We start from the raw sequence: 16,702 nt of genomic DNA on the forward strand, positions 1-16,702 counted from the left end.
AAACCCCGTCTCTACTAAAAAATACACAAAATTAGCCGGGCGTGGTGGCATGCGCCTGTAGTCCCAGCTACTTGGGAGGCTGAGGCAGGAGAATGGTGTGAACCCAGGAGGCAGAGCTTGCGGTGAGCCGAGATCGCGCCACTGCACTCCAGCCTGGGCGACACAGCGAGACTCCGTCTTAAAAAAAAAAAAAGATTCCTCTTCCAACCTTTCTAATGCAAACTGTAGCTCCTCACACAGTTCTCAACTCACCTCCTTTTACTCGATATTGATTTGAAGATAGTCCCATGTCTATACACAAGAGCCTTCTAGGAATCCATCATATGAAGGTGCATTCAGGTGATTTCCAGTCTTTTGCTGCTACAAAGAGTGCCTCAACCGGTCACCTCGCACACGGTCATTTCCTGTGGGTGAGTCCAGGCAACCACAGGCTGTGACCCAAGTCTGGCTGGCTGCAAAGGCCTTGTTCTCTCAGGGTAAATCCTCACCCAGACAGTGCCTTTGTGCAATTTGGAAAGATTCTTTGCTACCATCAGCCTGAAAATGCTCATAAAAAACATTCGAGTCTATATTGTTATGGTGTAAACATACCATGTGCAGATGCCCTTGTGCAATGCACGACCTGTTCAGTGGCCCCATGACGCCTTCCAGGCTGTGGGCAGGGATCTGAGACCCTCTCCCCTCTCACCCACTGCAGACATACTCCGGCCTTTTCTGTGTGGTCATCAACCCGTACAAGCAGCTTCCCATCTACACAGAAGCCATTGTGGAGATGTACCGGGGCAAGAAGCGCCACGAGGTGCCACCTCATGTGTACGCAGTGACCGAGGGGGCCTATCGGAGCATGCTGCAGGGTGAGTGCTGGGTGGGGCTGCAGGCCAGCGAGGCAGCTCTTCAACGGGGGCCTGACCTGGGGCTGCCGGAAGCCAGAGTCCAGGTCAAATGACAGCTTGGGGACTTGACTCTGTGGGGCTTCTTATGGGGCTGGAGGGAACACAAGTAGAGGCCTGAGTGGGTGAGGTGCCAGGTCCCAGAGTCTTTTTACCTATCTCTATGTTCACTGTCTCTTTATTATTATTTATTATTATTATTATTATTATTTTGAGACAGAGTCTTGCTTTGTCACCCAGGCTGGAGTGCAGTGGCATGATCTTGGCTCACTACAACCTCTGCCTCCTGGGCTCAAGTGATTCTCGTGCCTTAGCCTCCCAAGTACCTGGGACTACAGGCGTGCACCACCACGCCTGGCCTCTTTTCTTATTTTTAAATAAATTAGTTAATTTTTGGCCAGGCGCGGTGGCTTACGCCTGTAATCCCAGCACTTTGGGAGCCGAGATCAAGACCATCCTGGCTAACAAGGTGAAGTCCCATCTGTACTAAAAATACAAAAAAAAATTAGCCGGGTGTGGTGGTGGGCGCCTGTAGTCCCAGCTACTGGGGAGGCTGAGGCAGGAGAATGTCATGAACCCAGGAGGTGGAGCTTGCAGTGAGACAAGATCGCGCCACTGCACTCCAGCCTGGATGACACAGTAAGTCTTTGCCTCAAAAAAAAAAAAGTTATTTATTTTTTATTTCAATAGTTTTTGGGAAACAGGCGGTGTTTGGTTGCATGTAAAAGTTCTTTAGTGGCGATTTCTGAGATTTCGGTGCACTTGCCATCAGAGCAGTGTAGACTGCACCCAATGTGTAATCTTCTATCCCTCACCACCCCCCCACCACCCTTCATCCTGAGTCCCCAAAGTCCATTGTGTCATTCTTATGTCTTTGCATCCTCAGAGCTTAGCTCCCACTTATAAATGAGAACATACAATGTTTGATTCTCCATTCCCGAGTTACCTCACTTAGAATAATGGTCGCCAATTTCATCCAGGTTGCTGTGAATGCCATTATTTCATTCCTTTTTATGGCTGAGTAGTATTCCAGGGTGTATGTATGTATATATATCCCATGGTGTATATAACAAATATATATATACACACACCGTGGGATATATACTCTCCCTTTATATATACTATAGATACAGATATAGATATAGATACACACACACACCATGGGATATATATGTGTGTGTGTATAGACACCATGGAATACTCATATATATGTGTGTCTGTGTGTATATATACGTGTATATATATATACACACATCTCACAATTTCTTTATCCACTCGTTGGTTGATGGACATTCAGGCTGATTCCATACTTTTGCAATTGTGAATTGTGCTGCTATAAACATGTGTGTGCAAGTGTCTTTTTCATATAATAGCTTCTTTTCCTCTGGGTGGATACCCAGGGTGGGGTTGCTGGATCAAATGATAGATCTAATTTTGGCTCCTTAAGTAATCTCCATACTGTTTTTCATCTTTAAAAAAATAAAAAAATAACAGCTGTTAGTGTGGATATGGTGAAACGGGAACACTTTTACACTGCTGGTGGAATGTAAACTATACAACCACTATTGAAAACAGTATGGAGATTCTTTAAAGATCTCTGTTCACTCTTTCTCTGAACAATATTGGTTGGGTGTGGGGCTTCTGTGAACATTTTCCTTGAGACAGTAATTCCCAGAGTGTTCATTCATTCATTCAACACTTATTGTTGAATTGTAGATCTGATCTCCATTGTCATGGGTAAATGTAGCCTCTTAGACAGATGGCAGCACAAGGCAGTTGTGTACAGCTGGGCAGGTTGTACACTGAACAAGGGTATCCATCCAAGGGGCCGCCATTCACATCATGACAAAATAGATCAGTCTTGGCAAAATTACGTGATTATCATCTATTATATATATAATGCCCTTATTATATATTTGATATATTTCATCTATTTTAATAAACATTTAGTATTTATTTGTTTATATCTATTAAACATTTAAAAATTATATCTATTTATATCATATAACATATAATAGGCCGGCGCAGTGGCCCACGCCTGTAATCCCAGCACTTTGGGAGGCCGAGGTGGGCGGATCACGAGGTCAGGAGATCGAGACCATCCTGGCTAACATGGTGAAACCCCATCTCTACTAAAAATACAAAAACATTAGCCAGGCTTGGTGGTGGGTGCCTGTAGTTCCAGCTACTCGGGAGGCTGAGGCAGGAGAATGGCATGAACCCAGGAGGCGGAGCTTGTAGTGAGCGGACATCGCACCACTGCACTCCAGCCTGGGCTACAGAATGAGACTCCATTTCAAAAAAAAAAAAAAGTTTTTGTTACAAAAGGAAAAACCCCATGTAATAGTACACAACATTCAGACCCTTCAGTCATGGCTTCAAAACCCGTCTGTGCCACTCACCATTTCTGTCCCGCACCCCAGCCTCACCCACCTTCCTGTCAGACATCCCTAATCCAGTCCTACCTCAGGGCCTGAATATGAATATATTATACTTATTGAATATGCATATTAAATATGAACAAATTATTAAATGTATATATTTAATTAACTAGTGTAATATTGTGAAAATATCATGCTGATTTAATATGCATATTCAATAAGTGTATTATTTTATTATACTTTATTTTGTTTTATTATACTTCATTTTTATTTTATTATACTTTATATTTATTATACTTTATATTTATTTATTATATATGTGTAATGTTGATATAATAAATTATACCTATTTAATATGCATATTCAATAAGTATAATAAATTAATGTGTTAAATAGTATAACATATTAAATTAAATGGTATATTAAATAGCATAATATTGTAAACATATTATGCTTTTTTTTTTTTTTTTTTGACAGAGTCTCACTCTGTCACCCAGGCTGGAGTGCAGTGGCATGACCTTAGCTCACTGCAACCTCCACCTCCCAGGTTCAAGCCATTCTCCTGCCTCAGCCTCCTGAGTGGCTGGGACTATAGGCACATGCCACCATGCCCAGCTAATTTTTGAAGTTTTAGTAGAGACAGGGTTTCACCATGTTGGCCAGGCTGGTCTTGAACTCCTGACCTCAGGTGATCCGCCTACCTCAGCCTCCCAAAGTGCTGGGATTACAGGTATGAGCCACCGCGCCCAGCCTAATATGCTTATTTAATATGCATATTAAATGGGAGTATGAAATGGGAATATTGAAGTCTCCAGGTAGAATAGTGGATTCATCTATTTCTCCTGGCAGGTCTATCAGTTTCTGCCGGATGAATTCATTTAACCTCATAGTAAATCTATGAAATAGGTTATCTCCTTGTCCCTGATTTCTGGGTGGGGAAACTGAGGCACAGAGCAAAGCAGTCGCTGCCCATGGTCACACTGGTGGGTGTATGCTGAGGTGGGATTCGAACCCAGGGCCCCCGACCACCGCCTCCCTGTATGCCACACCGTGTTATATTTCCTCCTGTGCTGTGCACTGTGCTGGGTGCGTTTTGAACATTCTGAGTTCTGATTACAGCCCTGTGAGATGGCATCTGTTTTGAGCCCAATTTTTCAGATGGGAAAACAGGCACAAAGCAATTCAGAGACTGGCCCAAGGACACGCAGCAAGTCAGAGAGACAGCTGGGTGGTGAATCTGTGTGCATATTGTCCCCTATACCAGGCTGCCAAGTCTGAGGTCCTACTGGATGCAGCTTACTCCCTGGTTTGAAGACACCCAGAGGATGTCTGTCCTGCTTAAAAAAACATTCAGACTCTTTGATCATAGCTTTATTTATTTATTTATTTAGAGATGGAGTCTCACTCTTGTCGCCCAGCTGGAGTGCAATGGCACGATCTTGGCTCACTGCAACCTCCGCCTCCCAGATTCAAGCGATTCTTCTGCCTCAGCCTCCCGAGTAGCTGGGGTTACAGGCAGCACCACCATGCCTGGCTAATTTTTGTATTTTTAGTAGAGACGGGGTTTCACCATGTTGGCCAGGCTGGTCTTGAACTCCTGACCTCAGGTGATCTGCTGGCCTTGGCCTCCCAAAGTGCTGGGATTACGGGCGTGAGCCACTGCGTCCAGCCTAATCACGGCTTTAAAACCCATCACACCACTTGCTATCTCTGCCCCATCCCCCAACCTCACTGGCCTTTCTGTCTCTCAAACATCCCTGACTCAGAGCCTTTCCCCTGGCTGTGCCCTCTACCTGAAATGCCACCTCCTCTGAGAAGCCTTCCCTGCTCCTTCCCCCAAGTCGATTCTAATTACCTAACACCAGGGTTTTGGAATCCTGGGTCTATCGACATTTGGGGCTGGATGATTCTTCGTCGTAGGAGGCTGTCCTGGGCATTGTAGGTGTTTAGCAGCACCCCTGGCCTCTACCCACTCAGTGCCCGTGGAACTCCCTTCTCTCAGGGTAATAACCAAAAACGCCTCCCAGACATTGCCAGGTGTCTTCTGGCGGGAATAGAGGACATAATTGCCCCCGTTTAAGAACCACTGCTTTATTCTATTCCTGATTTAGTTTTCTTCCCAGTGCTAATCGCTATTTGATTGTAGGTTTTTGTCCCCTGCATCTTAAGTGAAAGCTCTGTAGGGGCACACACCCCGCCAGCTCCCCAGTCCCCTCCATGCCTGGCGCTCAGTAGGTGGTCAGCATGCGGTTGTGGAATGGCTGTGTTAGGCCCAGGGCGGGCACTGGGGTAGACACCTTATATCACAGGACCTTGCTCCTGTCTTTGAATCTCACACGCCCAGCATGAGGCGGCACACAGTAGGGTCTCATGTTGAGGTTGCTGAGTGAATCCTATTCTGTTCAGTTGAGGGAGGCTGTCTCCATTGTACAGGTGGGGAAACCAAAGGTCAGAGAGGGGCAGCTGCTTTCCCAGGGTCACACAGCAAGCAAGGGGCTGAGCTGGATGGGGAATTAGAATCCAGGAGTATTACACATCAAGACCCAAGCTTTTCCTCACTCCTTGGGAATAATTTTAAAAAGGCAGCAGTGAATGTAAGGGACCAGAGAGCCCTGCTAGAGACTCTCTCAAATGACATATCCCCCCACTCTGTCCCCTACAGATCGTGAGGACCAGTCCATTCTCTGCACGTGAGTAATCTGGAAGGACTTCCTGGAGGAGGAGGGAGGGGTCCGGGTGGGGCGTGGCTGTGTTTGGAATGGGCAGGGCAGGTGGGGAGCTTGCCCGAGGTCACTGCCAACCCCTTTGCTTCCCCTTGTCATCCCCACAGTGGAGAGTCTGGAGCTGGGAAGACAGAAAACACCAAGAAGGTCATCCAGTACCTCGCCCATGTGGCATCGTCGCCGAAGGGCAGGAAGGAGCCGGGTGTCCCCGTAAGCACCCCAGCCTTGGGACACCCCCTGGGCCCTGCCACAGCATCGCCCCTTCCATCTTGGGCTTTCCTCACGATTGCCTCTTCCCCTCATGGAGGACCTTCTCCTGGATGCCTGTGCCACCTGAGCACCTACTGTGTGCCTGGGGTGGGGCTGGAAGCAGAGTCAGGGGGACACAGAGGTGTGAGGGTCAGTCTTGGTCTCACTGGCTCTCAGAATGGCTCCTAGTACTTAGTAGGTGCTTTATTTTCTGAGCACCTACTGTGTCAAGCCTGATTTTAGGTGATCATGATGGCTGGGTTTGTTGTCTAAGTGAATGTTACAAGGTGCCCCCCACTGTTCCAAGCCCTGTTCTCCCACTGCCTTACTTACCCCTTGGGTGGGGTGGGTGCTGTTTTTCTGCACTGAAGATGAAGAGCCCAGGCATGGGAGGGGTGAGTCAGTTGTTGGTCCCGCACCCAGGAAGACGTAGAGTGGAGGCCGGGCACAGTGGCTCATGCCTGTAATCCCAGCACTTTGGGAGGCCGAGGCAGGAGGATCACTTGAGCCCTGGAATTCGAGACCAGCCTGGGTAATACAGTGAGACCCCATCTCTACAAAATTTTTTTTAAATAAAGGAGGTAGAGTGGGATTCAAACCCAGGCGTGTGGTCCCCAGGCCACCCTACTCCACACACCCGGTTTCCCCAGTTCCCCTTCCCCCACCCCCCACGCCACCACCCGAGATCACCGGTTCACCTGTGTGTCTGTCCACGTTCCATGTGCTGTGTCCTGGTCCGTGTCTCGTGTCCCGTGACTTCCTCAGGCCTCCGTCAGCACCGTGTCTTATGTGAGTAGCAGGGGATCACCTCCAGTCTTGCTGCCCCTAATGCCTTCCCGGCCACCCAGTGCATGATCTTCTTGGTAGACAGGGCCCAAGGCAGCAGTGGTCCCACCTGCCAGGGATCCCCCTGGCCCCCCAGTGCTGTTCATGGAGGCCCTGCTGTGTGTGTGCAGACGGGCCACAGACACCAACATGAAACAATCCAGAGAACGAAACTACCACTTATTACTGATCTACTAAACATGTCCAGCCAGGTCCCACAGATGCTGCATGCACACAACCAGAGAGTAGACAGTGTAGCAAGGGAAATACACGCATGCCCCGTGTTCTTCGGTGTGCCAAGTCGTGTGCCCTTCACTTTGTGTATCTTTTTTCTTTTTTTTTTTTTTTTTTTTTTTTTTTTTGGGACGGAGTCTCGCTCTGTCGCCCAGGCTGGAGTGCAGTGGCTGGATCTCAGCTCACTGCAAGCTCCGCCTCCCAGGTTCACGCCATTCTCCTGCCTCAGCCTCCCGAGTAGCTGGGACTACAGGCGCCCGCCACCTCGCCCGGCTAGTTTTTTGTAATTTTTTAGTAGAGACGGGGTTTTACCGTGTTAGCCAGGATGGTCTCGATCTCCTGACCTCGTGATCCACCCGTCTCGGCCTCCCAAAGTGCTGGGATTACAGGCTTGAGCCACCGCGCCCGGCCATGTGTATCTTTTTTCATTTGACAAAGCATCCACCTAGCTAGATCATGTCATCTTAACACAAGCAAGACGTGGACTGAGAGAAAACACACACAGGCTGCCATTTACGAAGCACCTACTGTGTGCCAGGCTCTGACACCAAGGGGGTTGGAGGGAAGTTTGGAGTAGGGTTCCTGCCAAGGAGTAGCCTGGCAGGGCTAGGAACCCACTATTTTTTGAAGGCCTATTATGTGCCAGACTGCTTGAAGCACTTTACATAGGTGATACAGATTTTTGCCTTGGTTAAAAATTCTAGGCTGGGTTTGGTGGCTCAGGTCTATAATCCCAACACTTTGGAAGGCTGAAGTGGGAAGATTGCTTAAGGCCAGGAGTTCAAGACCAGGCTAGATAACAGAGTGAGACCCCATCTTTACTAAAACTTTTAAAAATTAATTGGGCATGGTGGCGCTTGCCTGTAGTCCCAGCTACTCAGGAGGCTGAGGTGAGAAGATTCCTTAAGCCCAGGAATTTGAAGCTGCCATGAGTTATGACCATGCCACTGCACTCCAGAATTTCTACAAGCAACACATGAGTACATATTCATTGTAACAACAACAAATCAGATGAAATGAAATTCCTGTTTCCTCCCCTCAGTCCCCTTCCTTGGAGTGCCTTATACTGTTGACAGTTTGGTGTGCATCCTTGCAGACCTTTCTCCATATGTTTACAAACATGTATATATCTGTAGATTTAAGAGTCTTGTTTTGTGGTGTTTCTTCCTTAATTCATATTTTATGAATGGGATAACATTGTAGACATTGTTCTGCAACTTGTTTTTTTGTTTGGCTTGGTTTGATTTGGTTTCCACTTAACAATATGTCTTGGAAATGCTTCCCTCTTCCCCTCACAATAGACAGATGGGCAAGACCCGGATACGGGAAGTGGGCACACACCCAGACACACAAAGGCCCCCCACACACAGATAACCAACTGGCGACACAGCCTGAGCTGGGCTGGCCTGGCCTCCTGCCCCATTCTCACTGATCTCATGCATCATCTCCTGTGCCTGGCAGGGTGAGCTGGAGCGGCAGCTGCTTCAGGCCAACCCCATCCTAGAGGCCTTCGGCAACGCCAAGACGGTGAAGAATGACAACTCCTCCCGATTCGTGAGTGCCAGGGGTGGGCAGTGCTGGCTGTGTCAGGGATACAGGAACTGGGAAACTGGGAGTGGACTTCAGGGGGAAAGACATGTGGCTCTGTTGAGGGAGGAGGGGCTGGGGTCCTGGACTCTTAAGTCTGAGGGAGGAGGGGCTGGGGGCCTGGACCCTTGGGTCTAAGAGAGGAGGGGCTGGGGGCCTGGACTCTTGAGTCTGAGGGAGGAGGGGCTGGGGGCCTGGACCCTTGGGTCTAAGAGAGGAGGGGCTGGGGGCCCAGATCCCTAGGTCTAAGAAAGGAGGGACTGGGGGCCTGGACTCTTGAGTCTGAGGGAGGAGAAGCTGGGGCCCTGGACTCTTGAGTCTGAGGGAGGAGGGGCTGGGGGCCCGGATCCCTAGGTCTGAGGGAGAATGGGCTGGAGGCTGGGTGCCTGATTCCAAGGGAGGAGCAGCTGGGGACCGGGGGTTGGGGAAAGAAGTCCAAGGAGCCAAGACCTTGAATTCCCACGGAGTCCCTCGCTGGGGACTCACCATAGGATGGGGTTCAGGTAGAGGCAGCAAGGAAGTGCGGAGGCAGCCCCAGCTCTGGGAGCAGTGGGTGTGGGGTTTGGGCTGTTCTTCAGGTCTGAGCGGGGAAGGGGACCCTCCGCTGAAGCCCACCCACCTTGGTCTCTCCCAGGGCAAATTCATCCGCATCAACTTCGACGTTGCCGGGTACATCGTGGGCGCCAACATTGAGACCTGTATCCTGTCACAGCCCATGGGGGTGGCAGCCGAGGGGGGCAGCCTTTCAGACAGCACTGAGTATGGGAAGCACCTCCCACCACAGGGACCCCCTCCCTGCTACTCAGATGGGACCCGTGTTCAGGCGGCATCTGCATGGGGAGGGGAGGGTGGGACTTCTGGTATGTATGAGGCCAGTACAGCCTTGCTATGGGGTGGTGGGTTGGTGTCCACCCAGTTCAGCCATAAGGGGAGTCCCAGCACTCAGCCTGCAGTGGCACTCATGGTGACCCATGACAGTGAAATGACATAGAGCAGTGTAAGCAAAGGGAAAAGGCACGTGGGGCCATGTCCCCCGGGGACCAGGCACAGGCTCCTAGAACCCTCTCCAGCAGAGGCGCACAGGACACCAGGCGGGGCAACACTTATGAAATGCTGTCCCAGAGAAGCGCAGAGACACTCAGTGTCAGGCTTTTCACTGGGGTCTGTTCACATCCCTGCTGTACCCCCATCCCCCGCCCTTAGTATGAACCTAAATTCCACATTCCCAGGAGGAAAGCAGGTGATCAGTGTAAACCAGGGTGTTTGCACAAACCCTTTAGGCCCAGTGAACCCCTCTCATCCTGTTAGAGGATGCTGGAACCCTCCCGAAATCCAGGTCCCCAGACGTTAGCCAGGGGCCCACCTGGCCAGCAGGCCTTTCCAGGGGAGCATCTCAGGCCGGCTGTGTTCACCCTTTTCTGTTCAGACGGCATATGGCTGTTTAAAGGAAATTAAACGATAAAACACAGGCACTCTGGGAGGGCAGGAATTAAGAGGATGGGCCAAGAAATTGTACCAACCTAGGTTCAAATCGCAGTTCTGCCACTTTGAGACACTGGGGACTTGGGTACGTGATTTGGCCTTTCCCTGCCTCAGTTTCTCCCTCTGTAGAAGGAGAAGGAACATAGAACCTACCCTAGAGGGGCTTGGAGGATTTTGGAGTTAAATGCTTGGCCACAGCACCTGCTACATAGCAGGCACTCAAGAACAAGCTATTGTTATTAGCAATTAGTGATTAAATTAGTGACCAGGCACGGTGGCTCAAGCTTATAATCCCAGTACTTTGGGTGGCCAAGGCAGGTAGGTCATTTGAGGCCAGGAGTTTGAAGGGTTAAGCAAAGTGTCTGGTGTTTTGTTTTACTCTAAGATGTCTTGGCTGGGTGCAGTGGCTCATGCCTATAATCCCAGCACTTTGGGAGGCTAAGGCTGGAGGATCGCTTGAGCTCAGGAATTTGAAGCCAGTCTGGGCATCACAGTGATACCTCATCTCTACTAAAATAAAGAAAATTTAAAAATTAGCCAGGTATGGTTGTGTACACCTGTAGTCCCAGCTACTCAAGAGGCTGAGGTGGGAGTATCGCTTGAGCTGGGGAGGCGGAGGTTATAGTGAGCTGTGCCTTGTGCTGCTGCACTCCAGCCAGGGCAACAGAGCCAGACCCCGTCTGAAAAACAAAAAACAAGAGTCTTGCCACCTTTTAATATGTAAGTTTGACACGTGATTTTCTTAGGAGGGAGAGTATGCAGAGACAGTCTAGTTGAAGATGGGAGCTGAGGTATCTGCATGGGAAAGCTGAGGCTGGGAGAGTACTAATGGCAGGAGACATTCTCACCCGCGGGTAAGTTTGAACCAGGCATTGTTCAGAGTGCTTCATGCACAGTAAGTCATTTATCCTCACAGCAACTCATCCAGGATCGATGAGGGTTTTTTTTGTTTTGTTTTGTTTTGTTTTTGAGACGGAGTCTCACTCTGTCGCCCAGGCTGGAGTGCAGTGGCGCAATCTTGGCTCACTGCAACCTCCTCCTCCCAGGTTAAAGCGATTCTCCTGCCTCAGCCTCCCAAGTAGCTGGGATTACAGGCACCTGTCATCACACCTGGCTAATTTTTGTATTTTTAGTAGAGATGGGGTTTCACCATGTTGGCTAGGCTGGTCTTGAACTCCTGACCTCAGGTGATCCACCTGCCTCAGCTTTCCAAAGTGGTGGGATTACAGGCGTGAGCCACCACACCCACAGGATTGATGAGTTTTTTAGAGACAGAGCAAGACCCTGTCTCTAAAGAGAGAAGAGAGAGAAAGAGAGAGAGAGAGAGAGAGAGAGAGGAAGGTCTCATAAAGGTGTTATTTTTGAGCCCCTTGAACAGGTAGATGAGGAAACTGAGGCACATCAGCACGGCTGCTCATCCAGTTAGTGGCAAAGTCACTAGCCTGGGCTGTGAACGACTCCACTGCTCCACAGGCGAGAAGGAGGCAGCGTGGGCAGGGCAGGCTCCTGTAGTGGCCTGGCAGCGTCAGGGCCGTCCCTTCCCCTCTATCTAGCACCTTGACTCGGTATGACCAGACCTGCTGGAGAAGTCGCGGGCCATCCGCCAGGCCAAGGACGAGTGCAGCTTCCACATTTTCTACCAGCTGCTGGGGGGCGCTGGAGAGCAGCTCAAAGGTCAGTACCGCCCCGTCTCACCCTGCTCACCAGGAAGAGGGTGGGGTCTCTCGGGGGACCCCCTCTGGGGAGGAAGCAAGAGGGGGGGTCTCTAATCTCTGTCAAACACCGACTTCACATGAGGCTTCCGCAGCCCCGGCTCTCACTGCGTAGTGGCGTCTGTCGCACGGTGGGTTCTGCTGCGCTCTGGTTCCAGCTCTGTCCCGGGTCTGGCTCGCGCCCGCTGTCAAGGCCACGCAGCCCCCGCCGCCTGGTGGCTCCTGCTCACGCTCGCTTCCGAAGCTCCGTGGCTTCTCTCTCGCGCGGCTTCTCCTCACTCCGGCGGGTGACTCCGGCTTTGCTGAGGCTCCTCCTGGTTCCTGACGACGCTGGTTTGTGTTGCTTCTCGGCTCCTGCTGCCTCGTGCTCCCCTCTGCTCTGGCTCCCAGGCCACGGCTCCTGCCGGAGTCCTCCTGTCCCTGCTCCCTGTTCCTCCTGCCCTCTGGCTGCCCAAGCGCCCTTGGCTCCTGTTTGCAGTGGCTGGCACTGCCCTGCGGCTCCCTCTGCTCCTGGCTCCTTCCTCCTGGTGGCTGAGGCTGCTTCCTGCCTCCTGCGGCCACGTAGCCCCTCCTCATCCAGGTTCCCACTCACTGTGGCCTTTGAGACCGCATGTCCTTGGGCGCCGGCCCCTGCCATCACATGGCTTGTGCTACCTTGGGCCTGAAGCCCCCCTGCTTCTGCCAACCAGTGGCCGCTGCCTGCTCTGGGCACTTTTGGAGACTCGAAAGTCCCTGCGGAGGGAGCAAAGAGGAGTGGTATAGGATGGGCGGGGGCTCATGCCTGCAATCCCAGTACTTCGGGAGGGCGAGGCAGGAGGATTGCTTGAGCCCAGGAATTCGAGTCCAGCCTGGGCAGCATAGTGAGACCCCATCTCTATAAAAAATAATAATAATAAGCTGGGCATGGTGGCACACAGCTGTAGTCCCACCTATGTGGAAGGCTGAGGTGGGAGGATTGCTTGAGCCCAGGAGTTTGAGGCTGTAGTGAGCTGTGATTGCATCACTGCACTCCAGCCTGGGCAACAGAGTAAGACCCTGTCTCTAAAAAATTTTTAAAAAGGCCGGGCACGGTGGCTCACACCTGTAATCCCAGCACTTTGGGAGGCCGAGGTGGGCGGATCACGAGGTCAGGAGATCGAGACCATCCTGGCTAATACAGTGAAACCCCGTCTCTACTAAAAATACAAAAAAATTAGCCGGGCGTGGTGTCGGGCGCCTGTAGTCCCAGCTTCTCAGGAGGCTGAGGCAGGAGAATGGCGTGAACCCGGGAGGCGGAGCTTGCAGTGAGCCGAGATCGCGCCACTGCACTCCGGCCTGGGCAACAGAGGGAGACTCCGTCTCAAAAAAAAAAAAAAAGAGAGAGAGAGCGTGGTGGTTTCATAGGTGCTAAACGCCCACTCCACCCCTGACCCTTTGCACCACACTTGTGAGTAAAGGCCTCCACCTGCTTGACAGAGAGGATGTGGCATGTCCTGGATTGCCACCGATGAATCCAGGATGAGTCCGACTCCACAGCCCACCCTTGACGTTGACCCCACTCATTGCCCCTGCAGCTGACCTCCTCCTCGAGCCCTGCTCCCAGTACCGGTTCCTGACCAACGGGCCATCCTCCTCTCCCGGCCAGGAGCGGGAACTCTTCCAGGAGACGCTGGAGTCGCTGCGGGTCCTGGGATTCACCCACGAGGAAATCATCTGTGAGTGAGCCCCATGGAGGCCAGGGTTGGGGGGGCACCCACGGAGAGCCGGGGACCTGGCCATTCATGCCCTGATCTCTTTGCTGAAGTGTTTATTGAGCACCTACTCAGTGCAGGCACTAGGGCCAGAGCAGGACATGAGACTCACAGACATCGCTGCCTTGGGGAAGCTGACAAAATGAGAGCCCCCAACCAAGTCAGTAAGGAATCACATGGCCTGTTAGTAGACTATGAGTGCAGCTGGGCGCGGTGGCTCACGCCTGTAATCCCAGCACTTTGGGAGTCCGAGTCGGATGGATCATTTGAGGTCAGGAGTTCGAGACCAGCCTGGCCAACATGGTGAAACACCGTTTCTACTGAAAATACAAAAAGGTTAGCCAGGCGTGGTGGTGGGCACCTGTAATCCCAGCTACTCAGGAGGCTTAGGCAGGAGAATCGCATGAACCTAGGAGGCGGAGGTTGCAGTGAGCTGAGATTGCACCACTGCACTCCAGCCTGGGCGACAGAGTGAGACTCTGTCTAAAAAAAAAAAAAAAGACCATGAGTGCCATGGAGAAAGATAACCAGGGGACTGGGGAGGGAGGGACACAGCTTTAAGCAGGAGCTCACGGGAGGGTGGACTGAGATGGGGATGTTTGAGTGAAGTCCTGAGGAAGTGAGGGAATGAGCACTGGAGATGCGGGGGAAGAGCGTTCCTGGCCGAGGGAACAGCCTGTGCAAAGGCCCTGAGGCAGGAAAGGGGTGGCATATTTGAGGAATTGACACTTCTGGTGGTGGGGCTGCAGAGGGGTGGGGAGTCTCACACACCAGCCTAGGAGGTTGGGACTTTATCCTGGGGTGCTGGGGAGCTGTGGGAGGACTGGGAGCAGGGGCTGGACAAAGTCAGCTCTGGGAGCAAGAAGACCCCTCGGGGGCCGTGTGAGGGACACGCTGGAGTGGGTGGTGCTGAGACCAGAAGGAGGCTGCTGAGGGTCTAGGGAAAGCCCAGGATGCTGGCCCAGGGCTGCAAGGTTGGCCCAGGCTGCGCGGCACTGGTTGTTTGGTGTTAAGTGCTCAGCTCATCACCCCCGTGTCAGGGTGCTGTGCCCAACCCCTTTTTTCTTCTTTTGAGATGGAGTCTCACTCTGTCGCCCAGGCCGGAGTGCAGTGGCACGATCTCAGCCCACTGCAACCTCCGCCTTCTGTGTTCAAGTAATTTTCCTGCCTCAGCCCCCCGAGTAGCTGGGATTACAGGCGCCCGCCACCATGCCTGGATAATTTTTCTATTTTCAGTAGAGATGGGATTTCACCATGTTGGCCAGGCTGGTCTCAAACTCCTGACCTCAGGTGATCCACCCTCCTCGGTCTCTCAAAGTGCTGGGATTCCAGGCATGAGCTGCTGTGCCCAGCCTGTGCCCCCACTTTTTTTGCCAAACAGCATGTTTTGACAGCAGCTCTGTTTCAGTGCTGCATTAGTTTGCTTAGGTTAACAAAGTACCACAAACCAAGTGCCTAAAATAACAGAAATTGATCGTCTTGTGGTCCTGGAGGCCAGACGCCCGGGATCATCGTGTTAGCAAGGGTGGTTCGTTCTGGGAGAATAGGCTCCAGGCCTCTCCCCCGATCATCGTGTTAGCAAGGGTGGTTCGTCCTGGGAGAATCGGCTCCAGGCCTCTCCCCGATCATCGTGTTAGCAAGGGTGGTTGGTCCTGGGAGAATCGGCTCCAGGCCTCTCCCCGGGCTCCTGGTAGTTTTCTGGCAATCTTTGGCGTTCCTTGGTTCATAGTCACATCACCCGATCTCTGCTTTTGTGTTCATATGGCAGCTCCCTGTGTGTGCATCTGTGTCCAAAATCCCCACTTCCCCTGCCCCCGCAACCTTTTTGTTTTTTTGAGATGGAATCTCACTCTGTCGCCCAGGCTGGAGTGCAATGGCGCAATCTCAGCTCACTGCAACCTCCACCTCCCGGGTTCAAGCAATTCTCCTGCCTCGGCCCCCTAAGTAGCTGGGATTACAGGCATACGCCACCACACCTAGCTAATTTTTTTGTACCTTTAATAGAGACGGGGTTTCACTAAGTTGGCCATGCTGGTCTTGAACTGCTGACCTCAAGTGATCCTCCCGCCTCGACCTCCCAAAGTGCTGGGATTATAGGCATGAGCCGCCACACCTAGCCTCCTACCCCACTCCGGTATGACTTTATCTTTACTCATTACATCCGTAATGACCCTGTTTCCAATAATGTCACCTTCTGAGGTCCTGGGGTTTGGATCCTCAACATACCTTTTTAGGTGGGGGTGGTGTCGACATGATTCAGTCCATAACAAGTACATAGGTGGACCTCCGCCTTTTCAGAGGCTGCATAATGTTTCATTGTTTGCACAAACTATGATTCTTTTAACCAAGCCCTCCAAAGAAAACCCTTTAGGTGTTTCCGGGGCTGAGCCGGGGCTGCCTCTGGGTCTAATTGGCCTCTGGCCTCTGGCGCTGTGGGAGGCCCCAGGAGCTATTGTTGGCTCCAGGGCCGGATTGGAAGGGCTGGAAATGGAGCTTAGCTTGGCTGTCTACCCAGGCTGCAAACAGCCGGGCCTCTTGTGGCCTATTGACACAGGGTCTCGGGCCTCTCCCACCCCCACCCCGCTGCATTTCCCAACCATGGTTGCATAATTCCCCGGCCTGCATGACTCCGCAGCTGGGCAGCTGGCACACAAATTCAGACTGTGACTGCAATGGGGACCTGGGCCTCCCAGCCTGTCCTCTTAGGTCCTGCCTGGCCTCTTGTCACCATGAGCTCATGTGACCCTCCTGGCAGCTGCCCTGCTGTGTGGCGGGTGCAGGCAGCAGCTCTGATTTTTGGAATTCAGAAATAAAAACTTTGCAGCAACCTATGCATGTAGTGACATAACCTGAATGTGGCTAAAGGTCGTACCAACAAAACCAAGCCTT

General features: G+C 51.7%; 1 protein-coding gene and 1 long non-coding RNA gene across 13 annotated transcripts in view; one reads left to right on the forward strand and one right to left on the reverse strand.

Annotated features, from left to right (window-relative positions):
* Positions 1–16,702, forward strand: part of MYH14 (myosin heavy chain 14) — a 145,662-nt gene that overhangs the window by 55,638 nt on the left and 73,322 nt on the right. For 5 of the 12 annotated variants that reach the window (XM_077980800.1, XM_077980798.1, XM_015124642.3 and 2 more), the window contains 8 exons: positions 698–854; positions 5,934–5,961; positions 6,102–6,204; positions 7,009–7,032; positions 8,764–8,856; positions 9,524–9,587; positions 11,947–12,045; positions 13,637–13,777. In XM_077980800.1, coding sequence (XP_077836926.1) covers positions 698–854; positions 5,934–5,961; positions 6,102–6,204; positions 7,009–7,032; positions 8,764–8,856; positions 9,524–9,587; positions 11,947–12,045; positions 13,637–13,777 — 709 coding nt within the window. Of the gene's footprint in view, positions 1–697; positions 855–5,933; positions 5,962–6,101; positions 6,217–7,008; positions 7,033–8,763; positions 8,857–9,523; positions 9,588–11,946; positions 12,046–13,636; positions 13,778–16,702 lie in introns of all 12 variants that reach the window. The other 7 variants (XM_077980799.1, XM_077980803.1, XM_015124645.3 and 4 more) reach the window with 2 other exon arrangements.
* Positions 11,709–16,146, reverse strand: LOC144337266 (uncharacterized). The gene is made up of 2 exons (XR_013410120.1): positions 16,040–16,146; positions 11,709–12,815 (listed from the first exon to the last, which is right to left on the reverse strand). It is a non-coding gene; the product is annotated as an uncharacterized LOC144337266 (long non-coding RNA).

Source organism: Macaca mulatta, chromosome 19, assembly GCF_049350105.2.
Source record: "Macaca mulatta isolate MMU2019108-1 chromosome 19, T2T-MMU8v2.0, whole genome shotgun sequence".
In the NCBI taxonomy this organism is placed as follows: Eukaryota; Metazoa; Chordata; class Mammalia; order Primates; family Cercopithecidae; genus Macaca; species Macaca mulatta.